General features: G+C 58.0%; 5 protein-coding genes across 16 annotated transcripts in view; 3 read left to right on the plus strand and 2 right to left on the minus strand.

The window, feature by feature from the left end:
• Positions 1–2,426, plus strand: part of FLNC (filamin C) — a 28,181-nt gene extending 25,755 nt beyond the window's left edge. For all 4 annotated transcript variants that reach the window (XM_067746944.1, XM_067746945.1, XM_067746946.1 and 1 more), the window contains 4 exons: positions 65–241; positions 396–614; positions 1,232–1,441; positions 1,548–2,426. In XM_067746944.1, the coding sequence (XP_067603045.1) occupies positions 65–241; positions 396–614; positions 1,232–1,441; positions 1,548–1,735 (794 nt within the window). In that variant the 3' untranslated portion in view covers positions 1,736–2,426. The remainder of the gene's footprint in view (positions 1–64; positions 242–395; positions 615–1,231; positions 1,442–1,547) is intronic.
• Positions 2,427–5,728: 3,302 nt separating this feature from the next.
• ATP6V1F (ATPase H+ transporting V1 subunit F) lies at positions 5,729–8,358 on the plus strand. Its single transcript, XM_067746963.1, has 2 exons — positions 5,729–5,987; positions 7,890–8,358. Exons 1-2 carry the CDS (start codon positions 5,830–5,832, stop codon positions 8,089–8,091), a joined length of 360 nt encoding a protein of 119 aa, XP_067603064.1. The 5' UTR covers positions 5,729–5,829; the 3' UTR covers positions 8,092–8,358.
• A 497-nt stretch (positions 8,359–8,855) lies between these two features.
• Positions 8,856–10,987, plus strand: SPMIP1 (sperm microtubule inner protein 1). The gene is made up of 2 exons (XM_067746964.1): positions 8,856–9,318; positions 10,878–10,987. The coding sequence occupies exons 1-2, from the start codon at positions 8,898–8,900 to the stop codon at positions 10,985–10,987; spliced, it is 531 nt and encodes a 176-aa protein (XP_067603065.1). The 5' UTR covers positions 8,856–8,897.
• On the minus strand, positions 10,904–16,361 carry LOC137229287 (collagen alpha-1(III) chain-like). 6 transcript variants are annotated; one of them, XR_010945619.1, is made up of 6 exons: positions 15,028–16,361; positions 13,346–13,413; positions 11,843–13,045; positions 11,376–11,771; positions 11,130–11,280; positions 10,904–11,006 (listed from the first exon to the last, which is right to left on the minus strand). XR_010945619.1 is itself a non-coding variant. In XM_067746957.1 (6 exons), exons 1-6 carry the CDS (start codon positions 15,173–15,175, stop codon positions 11,115–11,117), a joined length of 1,767 nt encoding a protein of 588 aa, XP_067603058.1. In that variant the 5' UTR covers positions 15,176–16,361; the 3' UTR covers positions 10,904–11,114. The 6 variants fall into 6 exon arrangements, 4 of the variants coding, with proteins under 4 accessions (XP_067603058.1, XP_067603059.1, XP_067603056.1 ...); XR_010945620.1 differs by having other exon boundaries at positions 11,130–11,290; XM_067746957.1 differs by having other exon boundaries at positions 10,904–11,280; positions 11,376–11,467; positions 11,682–11,771.
• A 2,484-nt stretch (positions 16,362–18,845) lies between these two features.
• KCP (kielin cysteine rich BMP regulator) overlaps positions 18,846–24,900 on the minus strand; it is a 44,081-nt gene continuing 38,026 nt past the window's right edge. For all 4 annotated transcript variants that reach the window (XM_067746949.1, XM_067746950.1, XM_067746948.1 and 1 more), the window contains 12 exons: positions 24,447–24,567; positions 23,433–23,512; positions 23,130–23,229; positions 22,536–22,624; positions 22,163–22,265; positions 21,917–22,059; positions 21,495–21,667; positions 21,302–21,413; positions 21,106–21,207; positions 20,154–20,318; positions 19,404–19,710; positions 18,846–19,265 (listed from right to left, as the gene is read on the minus strand). In XM_067746949.1, the coding sequence (XP_067603050.1) occupies positions 18,994–19,265; positions 19,404–19,710; positions 20,154–20,318; positions 21,106–21,207; positions 21,302–21,413; positions 21,495–21,667; positions 21,917–22,059; positions 22,163–22,265; positions 22,536–22,624; positions 23,130–23,229; positions 23,433–23,512; positions 24,447–24,567 (1,767 nt within the window). In that variant the 3' untranslated portion in view covers positions 18,846–18,993. The remainder of the gene's footprint in view (positions 19,266–19,403; positions 19,711–20,153; positions 20,319–21,105; positions 21,208–21,301; positions 21,414–21,494; positions 21,668–21,916; positions 22,060–22,162; positions 22,266–22,535; positions 22,625–23,129; positions 23,230–23,432; positions 23,513–24,446; positions 24,568–24,900) is intronic.

Genomic DNA, 24,900 nt, shown 5'->3' on the forward strand with positions numbered 1-24,900 from the left:
GGCTGGGACTTTCTGGGAAGGGGAGGGAAGGACAAAGGCTCACCCACCAACGTCTGACCCACAGACAAGCACACCATCCGTTTCATCCCCCACGAGAATGGCGTCCACTCCATTGACGTCAAGTTCAACGGTGCCCACATCCCTGGCAGTCCCTTCAAGATCCGAGTTGGGGAGCAGAGCCAGGCTGGGGACCCAGGCTTGGTGTCAGCCTATGGTCCTGGGCTCGAGGGAGGCACTACAGGTGAGTGCCTGGGGCTGGGGAGGAGGGGTGGACATTGGTCTGCCCCAGAGGCGGGGCAGCGCTGATGAGACCTGCTCCGGGGAGCCTGGGCCCATCCCAGTTCTGGACCCCAAGCCCTTCCTGTCTACACCCTTGCTACCTCTCTGGTCCCCAGGAGTGTCATCGGAGTTCATTGTCAACACCCTGAATGCGGGCTCGGGGGCCTTGTCTGTCACCATCGACGGCCCCTCCAAGGTGCAGCTGGACTGTCGGGAATGTCCTGAGGGCCACGTGGTCACTTACACTCCCATGGCCCCTGGCAACTACCTCATTGCCATCAAGTATGGTGGCCCCCAGCACATTGTGGGCAGCCCCTTCAAGGCCAAAGTCACAGGTGAGTGTCCTGGGTGGGGGGAAGGTCCCTCCAGCCCATTCCATACTGGCTGGCTCCAGTGGCCATTCACATCCGGGTCATATGCCCCAAACATCGGGGTCAGGTTACCAGGAATAAAGTGGGCCTGGCTTTACACGTCACCCCATTCTCCACGTGGACTCATGTACATCATTTAAAAAAATCAAGTCCTTGCTCTTTATCGTCCATCACTTGACTAACCTTTTCCCTGCGGCGGCTCCCCAAGCTTTCGCTTAACTTTCTGCCCTCCTCTTCCCACATTTCTGGCTTCCAAGAAGACAGAGCTCAGTAAAGGTTCAGCCAGCTTTCCTTTTGGAAGCTGCGTGAAGGATTAGTTGGATACATGTTCCTTTTCAAAGCAGGACTCTACCCTGTGACTTGGGGTCCCAGGCAAAGCCCAGAAGTCGGGTGTGGGGGGAGCCATCGAGGCTCCAGACCTCGAGATAAGCCTGCCCCGGAGCCGTTTGGAACGGGCTGCCACTCCTAGCATGCTGCATCTGAGGAAGGGGACGCGGGGCTGTCAGCGCTGGCACACGGCCTACCGCCTGGGGAAGAGCAGGCCTCTGACTAGGCTCGTGGCCACCCACTCTGCCTCTCAGGTCCCCGGCTGTCTGGAGGCCACAGCCTTCACGAAACGTCCACGGTCCTGGTGGAGACTGTGACCAAGTCGTCCTCAAGTCGGGGTTCCAGCTATAGCTCCATCCCCAAGTTCTCCTCAGATGCCAGCAAGGTGGTGACACGGGGCCCTGGGCTGTCCCAGGCCTTTGTGGGCCAGAAGAACTCGTTCACCGTGGACTGCAGCAAAGCAGGCAGGCAGCGGGGGGAAAGGGGGCAGACCCCCAGGGTGGGCAGGTGCGCGGGAACGTGGGCCCAAGGGCCTGGGGTGAGCCTGACCCTCGCTCCCTCTCTCTCCAGGCACCAACATGATGATGGTGGGTGTGCACGGGCCCAAGACCCCCTGTGAGGAGGTGTATGTGAAGCACATGGGGAACCGGGTGTACAACGTCACCTACACCGTCAAGGAGAAAGGGGATTACATCCTCATCGTCAAGTGGGGCGACGAAAGTGTCCCTGGAAGCCCCTTCAAAGTCAATGTGCCCTGAATCCCAGAAGTGCCTCCCCCGGCCTCGGCCCCCACCTCTGGCCACACACACTCACAGACACACACACACACAAATAGGCCACACCCAGATGCACGCACGCAGAATCAGACACCACAAACACCTGCCCTGGGGGTGGAAGGAGTGGCACTGCCCCCCTCCCTGCCCCCCCGGGTTGGAAGGCCTCGTCCGTCTCAGGGCAGTGTCCCTGCCTCAGACGTGACATGAGGGCGAACTGGAGGTTGGGGGGCCAGGGAAGCCCTGAGTTTTCTGGCGGGGCTGAGGCCAGTGGGGGAGCACGTGTCTGGGGGTGTCTGCATGTGTGAGAGAGGTCGCCCTCAAACTGCACTGCCAGCGGGGCCTCCTTGCCACTGAGGACTGCATCCGGCCCCTCTGGTGGCCACAACCCCAGAGCGTTAAGGACTTGGAAGAGAAAGCACAATCGCAGGAGAAAATGGACCCAGCAGCAGCAGGCTTGGTGCGTGTCCTGGCCCCGGGCAATTGAGATACCAGCCAGGCTTCCTGGGGGACTGATTTCTCTTTTTTTTTTTAAGATTGCACAGCTCTGCCCCATGGGGGGCTTTTTTTTTTACACACTGCGAGGCCCAGCTTTCTGGGGGGCTTTTGCACATGTCATGCGGCTCAGCTGGGAGCCGTTTAGGTGGAAAACAAATAAAGTGCGGCCTGTCGCAGAGGCCTGGCTGTTCCTTGTGTGTGTGCTCCCCACGGCTGGCCACCAGGCCCTGGGAGGCAGAGGCTGGCTGCCTCTCCCCTGGAGGACTGAGTCAGGTCAAGGGGGAGGGCCTGGGGCAGAGAGCGGCCCCCTCTGGGCCATCTGTTTGGGGAGGTCTGGAATGTTGACAGAATGCTTGAAAGAAGGGGCTGGGGGGGCATGCCAGGGATGTGGGCTTGGTCCTCAGATTCCTGGAGAGCTGGTGGGTGGGAGAGGGAGGTGGACACTATGTTCTAGAAGACTGCCCTAGGACCACCAGGAGGCCAGTTTCCACTCAGCCTGATCTCAAGGATGTTCTCAAAATTTTTAGGACCTTAAAACAGCACTGGCTCAAGCAGTAATGCTCCTCACCCAGCAGGCAGGCACAAACCCAGGAACCTTTCACTCCAGCCAGGTCCTGGGTCAAAGCTGGGCCTGCTCCCTCCCCACCTCCAGCCCTGACCTGGCTTAGGTCCACCCTCCTGAACTGGCCCCTCCACTAGCCTTCCTGGCCCACCAGCCAGCTCCCTCCAACTAGCCCTCCACACTGCAGCCAGAGGGCGGGATCACATCACAGGAACTATGGCCCTCTCTGGCCCAGGGCCCTTCTGTGGCTCCCTTCTCTCCAGGCTAGTCTACGTGTCCTAACAAGGCCTCCAAGGCCTATAGGTTCAGACACCAGCCTTCCTACCCATTCATTCAAAAAGCCCCCCAGGGGCTTCCCTGGTGGCGCAGTGGTTGAGAATCTGCCTGCTAATGCAGAGGACACGGGTTCGAGCCCTGGTCTGGGAGGATCCCACACGCCGCGGAGCAACTAGGCCCGTGAGCCACAACTACTGAGCCTGCGCGTCTGGAGCCTGTGCTCCGCAACAAGAGAGGCCGCGATAGTGAGAGGCCCGCGCACCGTGATGAAGAGTGGCCGCCGCTTGCCACAACTAGGGAAAGCCCTCGCACAGAAACGAAGACCCAACACAGCAAAAATTAATTAATAAACTTCTACCCCCAACATCTTAAAAAAAAAGGCCCCCAGCCCCCAGTCGGGCACTGTGCCCATTCCTCACTGCACCCTCCACCTCTAACCCTCTCCACAACCTCTAGTTTCCCAGGCAGCCGTGCTGCAGTTTGGGGCTCTGCCCAGGAACACCCTTGCCTCTCCACCCTCCTCATCTTCCTGGCCAACACGAAGCTTTCCCAAACCCCTTCCTGTCCTCCCAGACCTGCCCCCCAGCTCTCATACTGACCTGGGGCACATCTCTGGCTGCATTTACTACCCTCATCTGTGACCTTGTATCTGAGGGTCGGTCTCCCTCACCAGACTGTGCTCCCTGGGCGGTCCGATACAGACAAGTGTGACCAATGAGTAAATGAGCAATTGAGTAGCCAGAGCAGGGCAAAGCAGCATTTCACTCAACTGATCCCCCAATGATTCTTTGGGTAGGCCAAAGAAAACCCAACACACGTGGCCTGGCTCCAAACACCCCCTCCCCCCGCCTCTTCACTCAATAGGCTGTCTGCCTCCTGGCTCCTCTTTAAGTTTCTTCTTACCTTTCCCCTGCAAGACTCTTCTAGGGCCCACTTTCTTCTGTAGGTCTACCTCCCTCCCTGTGATATTTTTTACTCTCCCCTCAGTCCCGAGGGAGTTGAGGACAGAAATTGTATTTTATCAATCTTGTGTCCTCAGCCTCTCCATGACCACATTTGCTAAATGCTGGTTGAATGAAGGCGTGTGTGATAAACGTGGCACTGTCTCAGCTCCCTACTTTACCTGACGGACCCTTTAAAGGCAGGATCCCTTCTCAAGTACCCAACCATTCGTGGCCGTTAAGGGTCAGCTCTGTGCCAGGCACTGAGCCAAGTGCTTCTACACACACCCTTCCTCGCTCTCTGCCTTCCCTCCCACCTCGCCCCCAGATGGGAGCGTTTTCCTGCAAGGTTTGCTGGCCTCCTCAGCTTCGGCTGCCCTCCACCTGTGAGCGGATGTGTTTATGGATATCCAGCTCAGCAGGAAGCCCCTGCTCTCCCCCAACTGCAGTATGGCCACAGGTGCTCTGCATTTAGTGCCTCTACCTCAATCCTAACGGCCTATGAGGTGGGCATAGTATTATCTGAAGAGATCACGGTCCTGAGAACTTTGGTGATGCATCCCAAATCATACCTCTAAGTAGCAGGGTCGAGATTCAAACCAGGTATGTCCAAATCCCAGGCCCATCACAGAGATAACCACTAGACCAGACCATCTGGATGTCTCAAGTGCTCTAAACTTGCAAATCACATGCCAGATGCAGGACGCCTTTTTGTTAAAAGGGTGGAGGAGCGAGCGGACCTCTCTCCTTCGACATGTTCATCTCATACAGAGTTCACTCCCTGAGGAATGTTACTCCTGTCCACCTAGCTGCACAGGCCAGAAACTTGGAAGTCACCTGGTCTAACTTCCCAAACATAACCAACCGCAAACCCAGTTCTGTCCATTTTTGTCTCTAAATATCTCTTGACTCCACCTGACTCTCACATTCCCCATCCCCACTCCCTGGCTTCTTTCTGGCCATCACCATCTCTTACCACAATGGTTTCTCCATCTTAGTCTTACCTCCACACAGAGCACGATCTCAATGCTATCGCTAAAACATAAACCTGGCCATATCATTCTCTTGCTTAAAATCCTTCAGTGGCTTCAGAACAACTCTGTCCTCAGGATAACTTCCAGATTCTTTATCTTTTCTTAAAGGCACTTATTCTCTCTAGTCCCCGCTAAGTGTTCGCACGTGCTGCTCCTCTTCCTGAGAACACCCTCTCGTCCTCACCTCTAGCCCTTCATCCTGCTGGCGGCCTTCTCTGCGCGCCCCCTCTCCCATGGGTTAGTTACACCTGATGTTTGCTTCCACGTACTTCTCACGTTTTAGCAATTGACACAGTGCTTTGTCAACGCTCTACCTCACTACAGAGTATCATCATTAACTTGCCCATCCTTTTATTAACTGAATAAATAACACTAGCTGTGTCACAGTTACATACATACACGATACAGACTCGGACCTTACTCTCGAGAACAGGTACCGTCTTTTCTTTGGCGTCTCGGCGCCTAACAGCAGTAGCCTCAACAAGTTTGTCGAACTTACCGATCGAACGCGCCTCCGAGAGACTGCTGTGCCGCGTGGACTTCTGGGAACCGTAGCTCCCCGGTTCGGACCTCCCTTTTATGGCGCAGCCGTATTCGGATTCAGGCGCTTTTGCTCTTAATGCGCATGTCCCGGGAGGCGGAGTGGTGGAACTGCGCATGCCTAAAGAGCGGGGCGGGGGGGAGGTGCGGCCGAAAAGGAGGTGCACTGCCGCGGCGGGGCTTTGGTGACACCCGGAGGCTGCGGCTGATCGTTGCCGGACTGTGAGGATGGCGGGGAGGGGGAAGCTAATTGCGGTGATCGGAGACGAGGACACGGTGACTGGCTTCCTGCTGGGCGGCATAGGGGAGCTTAACAAGAACCGCCACCCTAATTTCCTGGTGGTGGAGAAAGATACTACCATCAATGAGATCGAAGACACTTTCCGGTACGGTAGCCCGCGAGGCCTGAACGGGACCTTCAGCTGCCTGGTGGGAGCGCGGGGAGAAGGCGGGGGGCGGCCCTGGGCTTCCAGACCTTGGCCGAAGTGTCAGACCCCGTCCAAGAGGGTCGAGGAAGTCGGTCCACCTCCGCTTCCGAAAAGGGGGCCTCCGCGTCCCAAGTTCCCTTTTGGGTCTCGGTGGGACCGGAGCTATGTCGGGTCCACAAACTCCCCCCGTCACATGACCGTGTGTCAGGAAAGAAGGGGAACAGAGCTCGTGACGGGCGGGCGCCAGCCCCTTGGCCAAGCCTGGCCCGCCAGAGCTGAGCGTCCGGAGGGTCCAGGCCCGGAGGGGGCTAGTCTCAGCTCCCCTGCAGGGGCTCCCACATTTCACCCGTAGAGCAGGCTCCGGGCATTGCAAGCACTCGACTCTCTTGCGAGTTGACACCTAGAGGAACCACACACTCAGTGAACACACGGGCAGTGGGCTCGGGCTTTCCTGTATTTTCATCTCCCTCAGAGGCTCACAATCGCCTTGTGAGGTAGGGGTTATTCCCACTTACTGGTGAGAAAATTAAGTTCAGAGAGGTTAAGGCACACTCTGTGATTCAGACGAGAGCGAGCAGGGATTTGAGCCCAGTCCCACCCTTTCTGCCTTTCTTAAGCCAGGGCTACACTCTGCCTGTGTAGCTCTCCTCAGTCGGCTTCGGAATTTCCCGTTGTCCTGAGCACAGGGGACAATATCAGGACTGTCCTACCTTCTGCTGAGACCATGCACTTCAAATCTTCCCTTCCTGTTCTGGGTTAAGAGCAATAGCTTCAAAATGTGGGTGCAGGCATGTCCCTTAATCCAGGAGGCGTCCTGGTGGCTAGAGTTAAGGGTGCCAGCCCCCTATTCTCTCCCACACCCCTTCTCTAGGGCCCCTGTGCCAAGTCCCAGGAACAAACCACTCCCACTGTTTCCCCCTAAACAGCCCAGCCCCGAGCTACCGGCTGAGGCTGGTTCCTGCTGCCTGGGGTGTGATAGGCCCTGACCCGGGAGGCTGATCTCTGCCGCTCTCTAAGCAGTCCGGTAAAGTGACCCAAGTTGTCATGAGAGAAGGACAAATTTTACTTCAAGAATTTTCCAAGTTTCTAACCAAAAGGGATCTCAGAAATCATCAAGTCTAACCTGCCCTAGTGTCTGGCACAGAGTAAGCAGCTCAGTAAACAGTTTTTATCGAGTAAATAAATGAATGGGTGGTTGATCACAAGAAAGTAAGAGCCCAGTGTCGGGTTCTCTCTGTGTGGAAAGTGTGATTCCTTCGTTATCGATTTTCCTCTTCCTGTGTTGCGTTCTTGGCTCAGGCCAAACTTCCCCTCTGACTCACCCCCTGCCCTCATCAGCATAGACCTTCAGTGATCTGTACAGCGCCCCCTCAACCTTAAAAAATTTAATCTGTTTTCTTTTGAAAGGTTAATGTGTTCATGTGGCTTACAAATTAATATTTAAAAGGTATATACATTGAGAAGTCACACTCCCACCCCAACCTCTTCTACTTCATTACCTCCTTCCTCCACCCCGTAACCACTTAGTTTTTTCCTTATCTTTCTTTTTCTTTATGCAGATACAAAGGGACAGATGTATATATTCTTATCCTCTCCCTTTCTTACCCGAAGGCAGCGTAAGGAATACACCAGCATGCACCCTCATCTTCATTAGCTGTTCGGTTGGGAGCCTTCCACGCAGGGGAGGTAGAAGCCATGGCCCTTAGCTTTGGACTGAAATTGATTCTAAATAGAATGAAGAGAGTTTAGTGTAGCATCCTTGTCCATTGCACTCTCTGGATCGAGCTCATTCCCCTCTGCAGCCCAGCCCACCAACTCAGAGTGGGCTGCCTTGGACTCCCTTCTCATCTCTCCCTACAGGCAGTTTCTAAACCGGGACGACATCGGCATCATCCTCATCAACCAGTACATCGCAGAGATGGTGCGGCACGCGCTCGATGCCCACCAGCGCTCCATTCCGGCCGTGCTGGAGATCCCATCCAAGGAGCACCCCTACGATGCTGCCAAGGACTCCATCCTGCGCAGGGCCAGGGGCATGTTCACGGCCGAAGACCTGCGCTAGGGAACTCCCCTCAGCCATGTGGCCTCTCCCCAGGCTTGCCATCAGCCCTCCTCTAAAATTCGAGCCTCTGAGTTCCAATTCCCTGCCCCTTCCCACTCCACTGAGAGGCTAGGTGAGGTGCTTCCAGTTTGCTGGGCCTCTGCCATTCAAATCAAGGCTGGTTAGGGTATAGGAAGCCTGAGTGTCTTCTCTCCATTACCTCTTCCCTGTGCTGTTATACAGTGTCCTTGTTGATGTTAAATTAAAGTAGTTCTTGCTTCTCTCCGATCTGAGGCTGGGTGCTAGGAAGGACCGTGTGCGATGAGGCTGTTGTGGGGAGGCGGTGGGGGAGTGGACTCGACTGGCAGGGCTGGAAAAGGTTTTGCCAGAGATCCAGGCATAGAGGAGTTGGACCAGGAAGATTGTGCCAGGTTGGCCGTCTGAATTAAAGGTAGCCAGCTCTGGCAGGGAGGAAGGGAAGGAGGCTTGCGTCCAGTCCCCTGGCACCCCAGCTTGAGTCTGTATTGGCTGGGAGGGGACCAGACCTCAAGGGAAGGAAGCAGAAATCACAGGAAACCTGGAAGCCTGTGATACTAGCCTGGGTCAAGCAAGAGGTTTGGGGATCAAGGCTCTTAGCCAGTGGGCCCCGGCCTGAGGCTGCCTCAGCAAGCGAGGCATGTGAGGCGCTGAGGGCATGGCCCTGTGTGAGGTGAGGCTCGGTTGCCGAGCGACCATCCCTGGGCAGCCACCTGCTGTCAGAAAGGCTCTGCTTGCTGCGCTCACCCCTCAGCTGCAGTCACCCTGGTCCTGCTCCTTCCTTCGCCACCATGTCTCGGCAACTTAACATGGACACGGTGCGGCAGAACTTCTGGAAGGAGCAGTATCTGAGGGAGAAGGTGTTGCGCTGTGAATGGCACCGCAAGTATGGGTCGATGGTGAAGTCCAAGCAGAAGGCTAAGACTGCAGCCCACGTACCCCTCAAGCTGCCCACCCTGCCCCCCAAAGCCCCACTCTCACCCCTGCCCGCCCCCAAAGCCGTTCCTTCCGAGGCCCCCAGCCCTGCCCTGGAGGCTCCTATTCAGCCAGAAATGTACCCAGTCCTGCCTGCCACCCGGGCCCTGCTGTATGAAGGCATCTCCCACGACTTTCAGGGCCGCTACCGCTACCTCAACACCCGAAAACTGGACATGCCAGAGAGGCGCTACCTCTTCCCCATCACCACCAACTTCACATATGGCTGGCAGCTGGGTGAGCCCTAACCTCCCGGAAATTATTCGCCTCACAAACACAGAGCACCTGCCACGAGCTAGGCAGCGCTCTCGGCGCTAGACACACAAGGCACGTGGACACTCCTTTTGGGGACGTCCATTCTAGTGGAGGGTCCAGGCCATAAACATAAGAGCAAGAGAGGGCCAGGCATGGTGGGGGAGGGGGACAGGGCACGTGTGCGGCTTTAGACTGGTCAGGAAAGGCCTCTCTGGGGACCTAAAGGCTGAGTGAGCTAAATGACGAGGAGGAGTTTGGGTTTTACTCTAAATTCGAGGGGAAGCCATGGAGAGTTTTAAACAGGTAAATGATACTGATACACTTTTTAAAAAAATATCACCCTGACTATTCTGTAGGTAATGGCCTTTTTAGGGACACGAGTAGGCTCTGGCAGGTGGCTAAGCTATCCTGGCAAGAGATGACGATGGCTTGGGCTAGGGTGATTGGCGGTAGAGCTGAAATAGATTCCAGATATGTTTTGGAGGAAGAATCAAGAGAACTTACTGATGGTTTGAAAGAGACAAGGAAAGAGAATGCAATGGCCATGCCCAGGTGTTCAGCTGAAGCAGCTACAGCAGGGGAGACTGGGGCGGGGGCAGGGCTGGGGGTGTGTGAAGACAGGTCAGTGTTGGGTGTTTTGCGCTGGAGGTGTTGGTGAGTCGGCTGTGTATGGGAGTCGCCCTATGGAGGGAGGTCAGAGCTAAAGATGCAGTTTTGGGGGTCATCAGAATATAGGTGCTCTTTAAAGCCCCGAGACTGGGTGGGCTTACCCAGGGAGCTCCAGGGCTGGATCAAACTGGAGAAGGCAGAGGACACAGCGAGGGGTAGGAAGATGGTATTGGCCAGAAGGCTGTCCATCTGGATTGAGTCATGGTCATCGGCTGGGCAGGAGAGGAGCGAAGGCAATGGTGCAGCTGGAGATGAAGAGTCCAGGTGTGGGGAAAAGAATATGCCAGGGAGTGTTGTGGGTTTTCTGGGCAATGAGACATGTCCCTTTGCTGTCTGTGGTCATGAATTTCAAGTGAGACTACTCAGTCACATGTTTTCTCCAGCTCCTGCACAGAAAAGGTGGATGGCTGGTGATAAACACAGTTGAAATTTTACCTAAAAAAAATCCCCCTACTTTCCCCAGGGCCCTAAATGGGGAGGAAAGGGAGCAATTTCCAAATGAAAGCAGGAGGTGAACCCCAAAAGGGGAGCAGGAGGTAGAAAGAAGCCCTGTCTGCCCCAGAGAAGTCTAGCTCTGTCTGTAACAAGCACGGCTGGGAGTCCCACCACCCGCCTCCATGGAGGATTCTGAGGCTGGGGGAAATGCTGGCACACAGCTGACTGGCATTTGGCCATCACTGCTGATCCAGGCAGCCAGCCAGCTCCCTGTTTCCCCATAGCCCCCACTCCTCAGAAGCACTTCTTTTTATTTTTTCACACTTACAAAGTGGATACAACACAAGCAGATTCCTAGGGTTATGCAGGCAGGGCTCCCGGGCTCTGCGAGTTCCTTTCCCAGGAATCCATTCCTGGCCTCTGACATCTTTTCCCAGGCCCCCCAGTGAAGCAAGAACTGGTCTCCTGCAAGATGTGCCGCATTGAATCTTTCTTCCGCAAGAATGGGGCCTTCGCACTGCTTGACCCCCGGGACCTGGCCCTCTGACCTTGGGCCAGGCAGTGGGCTTAGGGGAGGGAAGAAGAAATAACACACGTGGTGGGCCGAAAGTGCCATGCGTGTCTGTGTCTGGCTCTCCCCAGGCCCTGAGGCTGCGTTCCGGGCCTTTCTGAAACTACCTCTGACCTACAGGTTGCCCTCTTGCTTTTTCCTTAAATCCCCGTCTCTTTAATCGTCCCTTTGAGGATTCAGCAGTGACCAGAGAGGACTGGGAAGAGTGAGCGATGCTCTCCAGGCGCAGGCTCCTCAGAGCCAGGGGGCCACAGAAGTTGCTGGAAGTTCTGGGTGTTCCTGTGTAAAGAGTGGCCTTTCATCCCAGATGCCAGGGAAAAGGGACGGCCACCACCCCACAAGCCTCCCCGCCCGAACCCCTCACCTGGCCCCGAGGGCTCGCAGCCGCCCGGTCCTCTCCCGTTGCATTTGCTTCAGCTGCTCCCGCAGGGCGCTCCGCTGCCCGGCCGCGTCCTCCTGGGGCGGCGCCGAGCGTTGAGCGCCCGCGCCTCCCAGCCCCGGGGCTCGATGCGGCCAGCAGAGGGCAGCAGCCGGGCAGGCCGGCCCCTCCCGCTCCGCAGGTGTCATCGCAAGTGCGCGGTGCGCGCAAGTCAAAGGGACCCAGGTCGCGCCCCGTCCCCCGCCCAGGCAGGGTTTTGGCGGCCCCACCGCCTTCGCCTAGGGGTCTTGCCTGTCGTGGGAGCTGAGCCGGGCTCGGTGGGGGTCTCAAGGGATGCACGCGGCAGTGGCGGTTCCTGGCGATGCGGAGGCGTTCCAAGACCTGGAGGAGGCTTCTGTCAGCAGCCGATCGGCCGCCCCCTGGTGCCCCGCCCTCCCGGCCCGGCCGCGCACCCGGAGCCGCTGCTGCTCGCGGTCCTGTTGCCGCCGACGCCTGGCCTCACTGTGCAGCTCCAGCAGCCGCTGCAGAGCCGTCTCCTGCTGCGCCGCGCTCACGCCCGCAGACCGCCTGTCCCTGCTCGGGGACTCGGGCCACGCGGTCTTCGAGGCTCTGGGGGCCTCGGCACCTTCCCTCCGCCCCCCGAGGGCGCCCGGGAGCCCCATGGAGCCGCCCAGCTCCTGCTCCGCGGGGCCAGGGCTTCCTCCCGGGCCCCGAAGCGAGTGCGGATCGCTCAGCAGGCCCGGATGCCCTGGGAGAGCTGCGGGGCGCTCCCGCTGCTCGGAACCACCAGTGCGTAGGGCCGCCAGCAACACCGCTCCTGGGCGTGGGAGCGGCGGCCGCGCCGGAGGCCCCGGGGGCGTAAGGGGAGCCGGCGCCCCTTCCCGGGCGGCCCCCTGCTCTCTCACGGCCGCTGCGCTCTCTCCTCTCGGGCCACCGGTCTTAACCTGCCTCAGCTGCGTGGTTCTTCCCCGCGGGTGCGCGCCCTCCCTTCCCCCAGGCTGCGGCATCCGTTCTCCCAGGGGCCTGCAGAAGCCCCCCGGAATCCCCAGGGAGCCGCCTTCCTCCCGGGGCGGTGTAGGTGCCTCTCCCCGAGCCACCTCCCAGGCTTGTGAGATACGGCTTCTGCCCTCGGAAGACTGAAGCGTCTTCACTTCCGGGCCCTGAGGAGAATCCTCGCTCTGCTCCGGGAGGACCTCCTTTCTCCGGCACTTAAGGCGACTTCCGCTTTGACTTCGAGGTGCCTCTTTGTTCTCACCCTGGGAGGCCTCCCACCTTTGACCTTCCGAGACCTCTTCCCTCAGAGCCTGAGGGGCCTCCCCGCTCTGACCCTCGTTTGTCTTCTCTCTCTTACTTGGGGGAACTTCTTTGTCCTCCCCCTGGAGGGCCTTCCCTCTCTGATCCTGAGGGGCCCCCTCTCTCTGACTCTGAGGAATCTCAATTCTTAGCAGTTTCTTTAGTTCTGCTCTCTCCTGGCCCAGGCTGCAGCTCAGCCCCTCCAGGGGATCCGGGGGTTCTGGCAGGCCCTGGGAGGGGAGGCCTGAGGGCCCTGAGGCTCCCTGAGCCAGCTTCTTCTCCTGTAGGCTTCTGGATGGTGGTTGATGGGGCCCCTGGGGCATGGGCCCTGCTAGCTCCCCGTCTTCCCTCTGGGCCAGCTCCTAGGAAGGAAGAGCACCTTTCCCGGGTTTGTGAGGGAATCCTCGTGCCAGGGCCACTTCCCCCAGGGGAGCCTGGAGACCCCAGTGGCTACCCCAGTGGGCCTCACTTCCATTAGGGCCCTTGCCCGATTCCTAAATTCGTAAAACCCATGTTATGTAGTGTAAAAGGTGCTTCAGTGATGGCCCCTTCTTCCACCTGGCTGTGGGCTTCTCACCCCTGCAGTCTCCTCCCAGGCACACCCCACCTCTGCTATCCCCAATCTGAGAGGGGTCTTGCCCAGGACGCTTCGACCCTTTCACCTTGAACTCTGAGCTTCCTGGTTCTCCAAAGCTACTGCTGGTGGTGAGGTTCAGCTCTTGTGAGCAACCTGAGGGAGAGAGACAGATGTTGAGAGCCCTCTGCTCATGTCCCAGGCCCTCACACACATCCCACAGAACTGGAACCAAGAAGCCTAGGGAGTCCCCAGCACGTGAGGGGATGTGGTGGTGGGGTACCCTGAGGGTTGGTGTTGGAACTTCAAGGCCGTCGCGGTTCATCATTCCATCTTTATTTACACAGCCTGCTATGTGCCTGCTTCTCAGGCTTGCCTGCCAGCAGCAGACCCCATCTTCCTCATCCTCCCAGCCAAGGACCACCTCCGAGGAACCTGCACACCCTCTTCCTCAAAACCGCCAGGGGAGGCCCAGGAGCAGGAAGGGACTGGTTTCCAGGCTCCTCAGTCCCTCATAAGGACACCCGCACTTTGTCCTTGTGTGCCTGTCCAGCCCCACAACATGCACCTGACTTTCCTATTATTAAGGCTAATCCTCTTTAGCTCTTCCTTGGTTTCCGACAGCAAAACCAAATGAAATTCAAGAAGTGGAATTTTAGGCCAGAGGCTAGCCTAAAAACTGCAAGTCTTCATAATTAACGAAAGGAATCTAAAAAAAGAGATGAAATGTCGCTGCTCCTTTGCAGCTGTGGAGGAAGGAGCATCGTTTTGCATCCATAAAACTACTTAGAAGAACCTGATCTCGTCTTAAATTGAGAACTCCCACAAGAAATGCCATCTTTATGCAATATGGACATGAGAATATTCATAACGGTAACCAAATGGGAATGTTCTCTGTGAAAACAAATCTGTCTTTTGAAGAGTTCTGAACAAAGAGGTCTGATAAGACTCCCAAGCCTTCAGAAATTATTGCCATGAACTGTGAAAATAACCTCCAACCCTGTCCCTCTGTAATTCTGATCTGTTGTCTTACTAGATCATTTATTTCACTGGTTATAATGTTGTGATAGATGTCTCCCATCAATGTATTCCCAAGAGATAATATACTTGTAAAAATTTTTCTGTCAATCAGAAAATAATCATCGGCACTTTCCTCCTCTCTCCCATGCATGATGTCACAATTAAAAGCTTATGAGTTTGCTAGGCTTATTATTTAACAAATCATTTGACAGCCTGTTTCATTTAAATTAAATTAACAGGCCCAGGGCTCACAGCATCCATCCCACTGAATTCTAATTGCCTGTTTATTGTCACACCCTCTCACTAGGCTGTGATCTCCTCAGGGATGAGGACAACTGACTGGCCAAGTCTCTTTTGTGCCCTGTATCTCCCCAGTGCCTGGCATGAGGGTGGCAGCTAGGCAGCTTGGAGCTGCCATTCCATTCCCTCCTCGCTGGAGGACAGGGAGGACAGACAGTCATTCCCAGCACTTTCTCCTCTGAGCCCCAGCTTAGCTTCAGAATCCTCCTGGACACAGTGCCTGAGACAGCTGGCACCAATCAGGTGGAATTGGCGTATAAAAGAAAACCTACTTGCTGTCCCTGGGTGCCCCTGGCAGCCCACAAAAAGGTATGAGGCAAAGAATAGGTGAGGATGGACTGGAATCCTGGGACTTGGGGTGAGGGCTTCCCCGCTCCTCCCAACCTAGGCTGGCCACTCCAGCCCAGGGGCTCCTGTTCTCCTGGCTGTAAACCCCTGCTGTCAACGTACCAGATGTGGGCCCTTCTGCAGGCATGCCAGGGCTCTCCCACCTTGGGTCTGCAGCAAACCTGGCTTCAGTCAGATCCAGGGCTGATGATGGGTCCTTTGCCAGCCCCCTGCAGGAGTGCAAAGGCTGCCTCAGGTGCACCTCTTGCATCTGGGCTCCGATTGGCTGGGGGCAGCCTGTCTGCCAGACTCCTCACCCACAGCAGGCTGCGGAGCCTTCCCACCCCAAGATCGAAACTCAGTCCACGGAGGCCTTCCCCACGCCTGCACCCACCACTGGGTTCCAGGAGCTGGAACTCAGGGTTACCCTGTCCAGAGGCTGTGGGGCAACCACATGGGTACAACTGAGTGAGAACCCCAGGAGGATCTGGGGGCCCGAGGAGGGGTCGCTGGGCAGGGCTGTGGAGGGAGACAGGGCAAAGGGTCCAGTGTTTGGTCACTTTGTGTGGCAACACGGAGTGGACAGAATTCCCTGGGAGACTCACCCCTCCAGAAGCTGACGGTCCTGGCTCAGGGAGTCCTCAGCCTGGGGCGATGGGCACAGCCTGGAATTCTGGAAGGATTGGGGGGGGCTACCCTAGTCTACAGGGCATCATCCCCCAATGTGGCAGGCAGCCTCTACAACAGCCCCCAGTGATCCCTCCTCCTGGCATCTGTGCCCTTGTGTGACCCCCCCCCACTTCCCCTCCAAGTGAAGGCGCTTGGAAATGGATCCCTCCTGCCCACTGAAGCCTTCAGATGAGACTGCAGCCTTGGCTAAAAGTGTTGGCTGGATTCTTCCTTAGTGGTCATGACTAACACCCCCTCCTGCTACAAGCTACTAACCTGCCCAAAGGGCCTCAGGCAGTTGGTGGCTGAGCCAGGACTCGAGGCACATCCTAGTTCCCGGTCACCACAGCACCCTCCTTCCTAGAAGGGTGGGACCAGCCACCAGCCCCGGAAGGAGGGGCCTGGGGCTGGGGCTGCTCAGGGTCTCATCTCTGGGCCACCCTGGGCATCAGTGCCTCTGCCCTCTGGGCACCGCCAGGCCTGCTTTCCTCCCTTGCTGCAGCCATGTCTAAAGGCTTCTAGGTGTCACCACGCTGTTGATTTGACCAAGATAGTTCACTGTGGAATGGTAGCAAGCCAGAATGGTCCTGTATGCCAGGCATGGTGCTAAATCCTTTACACAGATGAGTTCACAATCCTCCCAGCAGTGCTCTGAAAAAGAGCTATTATCTTCCCCATCTTGTAGCTGAGGAAACAGGCTTACGGTCCACAGGGAGCGTCAGAGCAGAGATTTGAACCCAGATCCATCTGTCTCCAGAGCCCACATTCCTTCCACTTCTCAACCACTACAAGTGCCCCAGTGTTTCACTGACACCCCCGCCCTCAGCCACACCCCAGCTCACCCCACTCGTCCGCCGCTCAGAGCCCCCATCCGTCCTACCACGGGGCTTGCTGCACTGGCTCCACGCACACTGGGCCCGGTCCCTCAGACCGCAGAACTGGGCCCAGGGGGGCCAGGAGACGCCCAGCCCCGCCCCGGTCAGCAGCTCCAAATCCCACAGGAGCTGCAGGAAGGTGGGGTGCCAGGATGTGAGCGGGCACGCATCCTGCGCTCTGCCACCCTCCCTGGCCGACGACCGCCTACCTGCTCCTGGGCCCGCCGGCTCCGCTCCATCTGCAGCAGCACGGTGGGCAGTTCGAGGCCTGAGGGACAGGTCCGGCCATCTCCCACATGGGGAGGCAAGGTGGAGTCAGACCCCATGGAGAGCCTGCCCCCTCGTAGATGGTGCCCTGTCACCCTCACCTGTTGCAGGGCAGCCCAGAGCTGGCCCAGGCCTGCAGGGCACCGGAAGAGGTGCTGGTACAGGGCCAAGGCCTGCTTGGGGCTACAGGGGAGCCCTAGGCCCCCAGGTGTGGCTGCCTGCTCCATGGGGCAGGGGGCCAGGGAGGACGTCCACCCCCCTCCCCTCCCCCAGCTGCTCCTGGAGAGAGGAGGAAGATGAGGAGCTGCGGACAGGCGCAAGGAGGAGACAAAGGCTCCTGGGCTCAGTAACGTGGGGCCCTGACATCTGAGCCAGGGCCTGGGCCTCAGCCAAGTCTCAGAGAAACCTGACTCTGATGCAGGTTTCTCGGCCACGTGGGTGGCAGTGTGAGGTGAGGACTGTGGCCCTGATAGAGAGCGACGTGTGCGCATGTGTTTGCAGTCCCAAATGAGCATCTATTTTATACATACGGTTAGCCCTTAAGCAACGCGGGGGTTAGGGGCCCAACCCTCCTTGCAGTCAAAAATCCACATATAACTTATAGTCTGCCCTCCATATCCGAGGATTCAACCTACCTGGGATGGTGTAGTGCTGTGGTATTTACCATTGAAAAAAATCTGAGCATAAGTGGGCCCGTGCAGTTCAAACCCGTGTTGTTCAAATGTCAAATGTATATCTGAAGCTTGCAACTGCATTATATGGTATGTGATATATGCCCAATACAGGCAGCAGCTCCCAACAACTAACTGTATGCCAGGACACAAAATGCTACGTACACGTAATCCTTCCTTGAAGCAACTCTATGAAGTAGGTGGTATCGTTTTCATCCCCATTTCACAGAAAAGAAAACCGGGCCCCAGAGAGTAAGCTGTCCTACCTAACACATGGCACTGTCTCCCTCATCTGGGGACAGACAGCACGAGAAACAGGCTCTGGGAAAATGTGGTCCCGAGTGTGAGTAGTAACGCGCTTCCCTAGTGCTTGCTCCAAGCTGTCCATGCTCTGTTTATTCTCCGCAACACACGAGATACAGCAGATGAGGACACAGTTTGTAGAAGTAACGACAAGGGGAGGGAACAGGCATACGTGATGGTCTGTAGTCTTCGCATCCCCTGCCGTCATGAGCAGCCTGGCCTGCCTGCCGCTTTGTAACCGCTCCATGAAAGGGGCCGCAGCAGAAGCAGGCTGAGGAAGCAGGCTGGGGCGGGGGCGGGGGGGGGGGTTGGTTCAGCCCAACGCCCTCCCTTCACTCCCTGTTGGAATACCAGGGTCCCCCCAACCCCAATCTTTAGCTAAGGTCCCTAAGAAAACCAAGGTCACATAGCTGGTAGGTAGCAGAGAGAACTCAAAATACAGTTCTCTTTGAAAAGAGACTTTTCTTGTCAAAGAAAGAGATTTTTTTTTCCTATTTCAAAACCCACGTTCTTTCCCCTATAAGGATGTCTTTGAAAGTCACATGTGTGTCCCCTGCCCACATGTCCGTCAGGGGTGGGTGTAGCTGCGAACACACGAGGGATACATGCATGTGTTTATCTGGGTTTTTGAGGGGGGTGTGTGTGTGTATTTCATCACATGTGTCTGTATGTCATCACAGAAACATTGTCTCTCCTGTTCCCCACCCAGGCGTGGGGTCCTTGTGTCACCAGCTCTTAGGGTGGCCCGGGAGGTGCCTGAGCGCTCAATATCCCCAAGGAAAGGGGGATGCCATGTGGGCACTGAGCCCCTTCCCAGTGTTCCTCAGCCCCTGCAGGATTCCACCTGGATCCACAGAGAGCCCCACAGAGGGCCGCACACGGGGGCCACAGGCCGTGCCTGCTACATGTAAACACAGGGCTGGGACCAGGACACCTGGGTCCTCCTTCTGCCCATCGCAGGGTTTCCCAGGCAGCACCAGGGTGTGGCAGGTAGGGGCAGCCCAGAGATGCAGGCGCAGAGAGTGGGCAAAGTCCACCCCACAGCTGCTACCACCCTGAGTCTGGGGACACTGACCTCTGGACCCCATGTTCCAAAGAGCCCACACCACCAGCGCAGCGCCCAGAGGCAGCACACATTCACACAGAGAAACCTTAGGGCAGTTCCCGAGTTTACTGCTTCTGACTCCACACGGCTGGGGCCTTTGCGGGGCCCAGAGCCAGGCTCCCGATGCCCGGGCAGTGTGGGAGCTTCTCTCCGAGGGGACACTTCTAGCCTGATGAATTCTGGTCGGTGTCGTCCTGGCTCAGGGTTCCTGGCCCTGGGGCTTCTGGCTGGGGTTGGGCAGAGTGCTGGGTGGCTGGTCCCCAGTGAGTAGGACTGGGGGGCAGGCCTCGGGTGAGATACAGTGGGCCTCGTGCTCCACCAGGCCTGCGGGGCACCGGCAGGCGGGAACACAGGGCCTTACGCAGTGGGCCGCCAGCTCCCCCAGGGGGACATGCTGGTTGAAGCAGGTGCGGGGACAGGGTGGGCCACACTCATCAAACACGAAGCCACGGTCCAGGAGGCAGCCCACCACTGCAGGTGGAGTGGAAAGCAGAGTCACTTTCCAGTCACCAGGCCCACCCCCTGTGACCCTCCCTGTACCTACGCTGTCCAGACCTGAGCCCTCCGTGTCACCCCTCCCCCAACTCGCACTGGGCATTGCCCCCTTACCGCAGAGCGTGGGGCCCCGCCAGGCAGGAGTCACCCCTGCTTGGCGACAGTGGCTGGCATAGGCTTCTAGGGCGTCACAGAGGCATTTGTCAGCCAAGAAGCCAGGACCACAAGCACAGAGGTCATACACGCAGGCGGCAAAGAAGGGCTCTGGTGGCACCACGGCATGGCAGCGACTGAACGGGGAGGACTTCAGCACCCTGCACCGGGCGTTGGCCTCACGCCTGGCACGGTACCCTGCTGCCCGGCATGGATCCACCTCACGGCCCTTGGAACAGGGCCGACCAGGTCCTGGCCCCTCTGGGACCTAGGTGGGGAAAGCGGCTCTATATGGCAGCACCCACTGGCAGCCGACCTTTGTGTGCTATGTTCTTCAAAGCACTTTGCACCAAATATTTTGTTTTAGCCTCATAAACCTCCCTATAAGAACAGCAAAGGAAGCATCAGCTACTTTTCCTTTGTTCCCATTTTACAGATGGACAAACCAAGGCCCAGAGCAGGTAAGTGACTTGTCCAAGGTCACACAGTTCGTGAGCGGCAAAGCAGGGCTTGGGGATTCAGATGATGAGACCGCTTTCAACAGGCCATCCTGCCTCCCCCAGCACCATAGCAGGCAAGAAGTCCCCAAACCTCCTTGAAAGCCCCAAAGCCCACCTTGTGTGCAAACTTCCCTTTCCATACCAGAAGGCTGCTCTGAGATTCATGCTCAACTGTGCCTCCCCCCGGCCCCCCAGCTCCTGTGTGACTCACCTGCCAGCTATTCCCAAACTCAGCCTCAGTGGACAGGAGCAGCCCCTCAGGGCCCTGCAGATCATCCTGGGCAAAGCCATTGAAGTTGCCACAGAGCCCACAAATCTGGCCCCGGTAGGAGCCAGGCACTCTCACCTCCACCTGGGACTGCCCATCCCACAGCACCTGTGCAGAGAGGCTGGGACTGGAGAGTGGGGAAAGGCAGGGGCCCCAGGAAGCCCAGTGCCGATCCTGGCGGCGTCAGCACGCCCCCTGCTGTAGGGGAGGAGAATGGACAGGTGGAGGTGTCTCCTGGAAGGGAGGATACAAGTAGGTACCTGCCCTGTCAGCCCTGTGCAAACACAGAAGACATGAAGAGCCACCCACAGCTCCCTCAAAAGGGCACCTTCTCCCCTCATCCTCCATGAACTCGGCGCCCCCATGAAATGCAACCCTCTTCCAGAGAGTCACTCTCTCATGGGCATTCAGGCCTTACCGAGAACAAAGCAGAATTAGAGTCTGTATCATAAGAGCAGACAAGACTTATTTTATGAATTTACAAATGCGCTTGTTGCTGGAGGCCAGGGAGTGAACTACTCTTTGACATGGGAATTGGAGGAAATCTCTGAAGCCACCCAGGAGATGGCAGTTGACATTGCCCACCCTCCCAACCCTTCCCCCATTTGACTGATGGGAAAGCTGAGGCCAAGAGAGGATGGGCTTAAGGTAATGGCCTAAGAGCCCCAGTGCGTGGGTGGCTGAGCCAAGATTGCAAACCAGGCTCAGAACTCCTTTCATCACACGCGGAGGTCTCTAACCCTGATTCCTCTTCTCCCTTCAGAATCCAGCAGAACTCTCTCACCTCTGTGGCCTCATTTGGCCTGGGAGGTAGCTGGTATCCCCACTCCCTCTACAGATACAGACACCTGAACAGGCCCGAGGCTCCCCTGCACCCCACTCGCCCCGGCCGCACCTGGAGCCCCGGCTGGGCGTGTAGCATCACCGTGCGTCCCCGCAGCTCCACATACAGCAGAGGCTCCTGCAAGAAGGGCAAGGCGACGGGGCGCCCGTCCACCTGGAGGAGAAGGGAGGCGGGAGGAGGAGCGACGTCGGGACAGTGGAGAGGAAAGCGCAGGACCGACTTTCCCCGGGTCCTTGGCTTTACTCACCGTGACCGCCCTGCCCTGCAGCAGCCGCACGGCCACGTCTCCCAGCAGCACGGCCACCTCGTGGGTCCAGGACACGCCGCTCCGGCCCCGGTCATCGTTGGTCACGTGCACGCTGTGGCGTGGGAGGCCCAGATGCAGTGGTCAGCAGGGACGGGTGTAAGGGGGCAGGGAGAAGGCAGAGGGAGTTGCGCACCTAAAGTCGCCTCCACGGCAGTGCTTGGCCAGCACGTAGCTGCAGCTGCCCTGGAAGTGCAACAGGCGGCCGTCGAAGGTGCGGTAATGAGGGTCTCCGAAGGCCATGCAGGAAGCGGGCCGGGTCAGGCAGCGGGGGCAGCAGCTGCCGGGACGCAGGGCGGGGGCCTCGTCCTGGCCTCCGCCCCAGACACCGTCAGACACGCTGCGCTCCCTGCCGTGCCCCACGCAGAGCCTCCCGGGGCACGGAGGATCGCTGGGGAGGCTCCAGGGCTTACTCCTGGCGGGGGGTCAGAGCGCCACCTCGTGGCTACTTCGGGAACTGCACGACCCGGGCAAGTCCAGCCTCCTTCTTCCCCGGGGCACCCAGGGGGGCGGTGCCAAGTGGCCACCCATCCCACCGCCTCAGACAGCAGCACTCACGGGCCCGCAGGAGAGCGGCGGGCAGCGCTGGCTCTGGCAGCTCACGGCGCCGGCTACGCAGGAGCAGCTGGTGCAGGCGTCCACGGTCCAGCGCTCCCCGGAGGCCACCTGCCGGCCCTGGTGCGCGCACGACTGGGCGGGGGCTGAGGGGACAGTAAGGGGCGAGGGTCCGCTGCCCATCCCTCACACTGGGTCTCGCTCCCGCCTCCCCCCTCCCCGACCCCCCCCCATCTCCCTAGCCCGCACCTTGGCATCTCTCACAGCACCTGCCAGCCTCCCGCACCTTCGCCCAGCCGTGGGGGCAGGAGAGGGCCTGGCACTCTTCCAGGTGGCACTCCACGCGGCCCCGCTGAGGACAGATGCCATGGCTCTAGGGACTTCCGGCAGGGTCTGGAGTCCCTGGCCTCACACTCTTGGAGCCCTTCTGGATCAGGGACTGGGGCGGGAGCCCCCTCTCTCTCTGCACCTTCAGCTACCTGTCCTCACATAGGGATGCCCAGAGGGGGCGCCTTTTTCTGATTACCTCGAAGACCCCATATTCTCTGGTCCAGTGACCAGAAGCTCCTCCCTTTATCCATCTCTCAGGTCCTCCACCCTCACCCTCCCACCCCCAGCTCACACGGCAGGTGCAAGTGATACAGTCGTCGCTGGGGTCCCGCCAGCTCTCTCCATCTGCCACTCTCCGGCCCTCAGCTTCCACCACACATTCTGAGGAGGAAGAAATGGGGATGGGAGAGCACTGTCATTCCGCCTGCATGAGCTCACCCTGAAGGCCAGGGCAGGGCGGTGCCCACCCCATCCAATTAGCACCCTGATCGTGTTGATTTCTTCAACCAGCACCATGGCCTACTAGATGGCAGACCCGGCACCAGTGCTCGGGATGTCCAGAGTGTCCCGGAAGCCACAAAAGCCAGAAGCTGGAACTTTCCTCTGGGCCGGCTGCCAGCTCAGCTGTGTGATGCCCTGCTAGTGGGCCTCGGGTCCTTGAGCCAAGCCTCAGGCCAGGCCTTGAGAATCCAGGCTTCATTCCCTGCCTCCCTCTACCTCATGGGTCCCTCCTCCACCCCAACGAACAGCCCTCCCTTTCTACAAAAGAACAAAGCCTGCATTCTGAGTGCACATCCCAGGTTGCCCACTTGGCCCATGGATGCCACCCCTCCTGTCTCCCTCCTGGCTCCGGCTCTGAGGATGCAGAACAAAATTGGGCATGCACCCTGGCACACGGGACAGCAGCTCCCAGGGGGGGTATGGCGCTCCAACAGGGGACAGCTGGGCTCAGGACAGGCCCGGTGAATGCAGAGCCAAGTCAGGTCCTGTGGAAGGGCACAGGAACACGGCAGGTAGAGAACAGCAGGGAGGGAGCAGGGCCTAGGCAGGATGCGACATTCAGGACAAGTGGGCAAATGTCGGGGGTGAGTAGGAAGCCCAGAGCTGCTGCAGGAGAGGAGTCGCAGCCACAGCCCACAGAGGAGGAGGAAGAGGGGGCTTGAGGAGTCCCCAAGGCAGGAGGGCTCACCTGGCACTGGCAGGTGTAGCAGGGGTCTGGCGGGGCCAGCTTAGACCCCCGGAGGTGCTCCGTGCAGGGACTCAGCGGCTCTGTGAAGACAAGAACGCAGTATGGGAGATGCTGCCGGGATGGGGGTGGGGGACAAAGCCTAACTGACCCCTTATCCCCCTACTGCGACCCCTGGGTTTTTGGACCCAGGGCATACTTATGGCCCTAACACCTTGATTCCAGGAATGACAGATCCCTTTTCCTTTTGTTCCAGCAAAGAAAAGTTTGGACTTTTGAAAAGGAACTTTGCTAGGCTGCCAGCATGGAGGGCCTGAAAACGGACGAAGTGTGGCTTCCTCAGCCTGAGGTCACTAAGGACCACTGGGCTGCCCGCCCTGCTCGCCCTCCCACTTATCGTCTGAAAGGAAGCACGATGAGCCAGGTACCCCAGGTTCCAATCCTGGCTCCAGCACTCAGTGCCTGTGCCATTTTGGGCAAATTAATCAACTTCTCTGAACCTCAATTTCTTCATCTGTTAACAAAAGGAGTAATAACACCTCCTCACTGGGTAACTGTGAGAATTAAATGGGATGCTGTTTATTAAAAGTACAAGTACAGTGCGTGGCATGCAGTAGGTGCTTAGTAAATACTGTGCCTTTCCTCTTTCCCTGTAGCAGCACATCCGAACAAGTGTTGACACGAACACTTCTCCCCACCTCTGTAGCTGGGCGACTCACTGACCCTCTGGTCCTAATATCCCTGCCCTCAAGAAGCCAGCAGCCTTCACAGCTGCAACCCTGCAGCGCCACCTGCTGGACAAGATGCACCAGGCTTCAGAGTCAAGGGGTCCTGCTAGCTTCCCGTTTCCCCTTAGGGTATTACAGGTCTCACCCTCCAGGGTACAGGTTTCCAGAACAATCCACTGGACTCAGGAAAGGGCTGGGACTGGGATTGTGGAGGAGGGCTGGCTGGTCCTTCCAGTGTCACTCTGGGGGTGGCAGCCCTGCCCTCTTTCCCCCCAGACCGGGGACTCACGGGCACAGGTGGGGCAGCAATGCTGGGGCCCAGGGGGCAGGAGCTGGCTGGCGGGACAGCCCACCAGGCTGGGACACTGCCGCCGGTGACAGCGAAGGCTGGGAGTTCCCTCAGGCTGCAGCTGAATGAGCGAGCAGAGAGTGGGTCCCAGGCCATGGAAGCTGAGAGCCACACTCTTTCCTCTGGATGCCAGGCTCCTCCATCTGCCTTGGGCAGATCAGACGACAGTGTGCAGAGAGACTGAGCATCTCCTCACCCCATGCCCCAGTCCCCAGAGAGGACAGTGCCTGCTGCCTGCAGTCACTGGGGCCTGAACCTTCATGTGGCCTTTGACCCTTCTGCATTCCCATGCCATCCCCTCCCCAATCCCATTGCCTAATCTCCTGATCTATGATGTCGGTCGCCTGCTCAAAACCCTTTCATTGGCTCACCCTTACCTTTCAAATAGAAGTTC

This window comes from Pseudorca crassidens, chromosome 8 (genome assembly GCF_039906515.1).
Source record: "Pseudorca crassidens isolate mPseCra1 chromosome 8, mPseCra1.hap1, whole genome shotgun sequence".
Taxonomy (NCBI): domain Eukaryota; kingdom Metazoa; phylum Chordata; class Mammalia; order Artiodactyla; family Delphinidae; genus Pseudorca; species Pseudorca crassidens.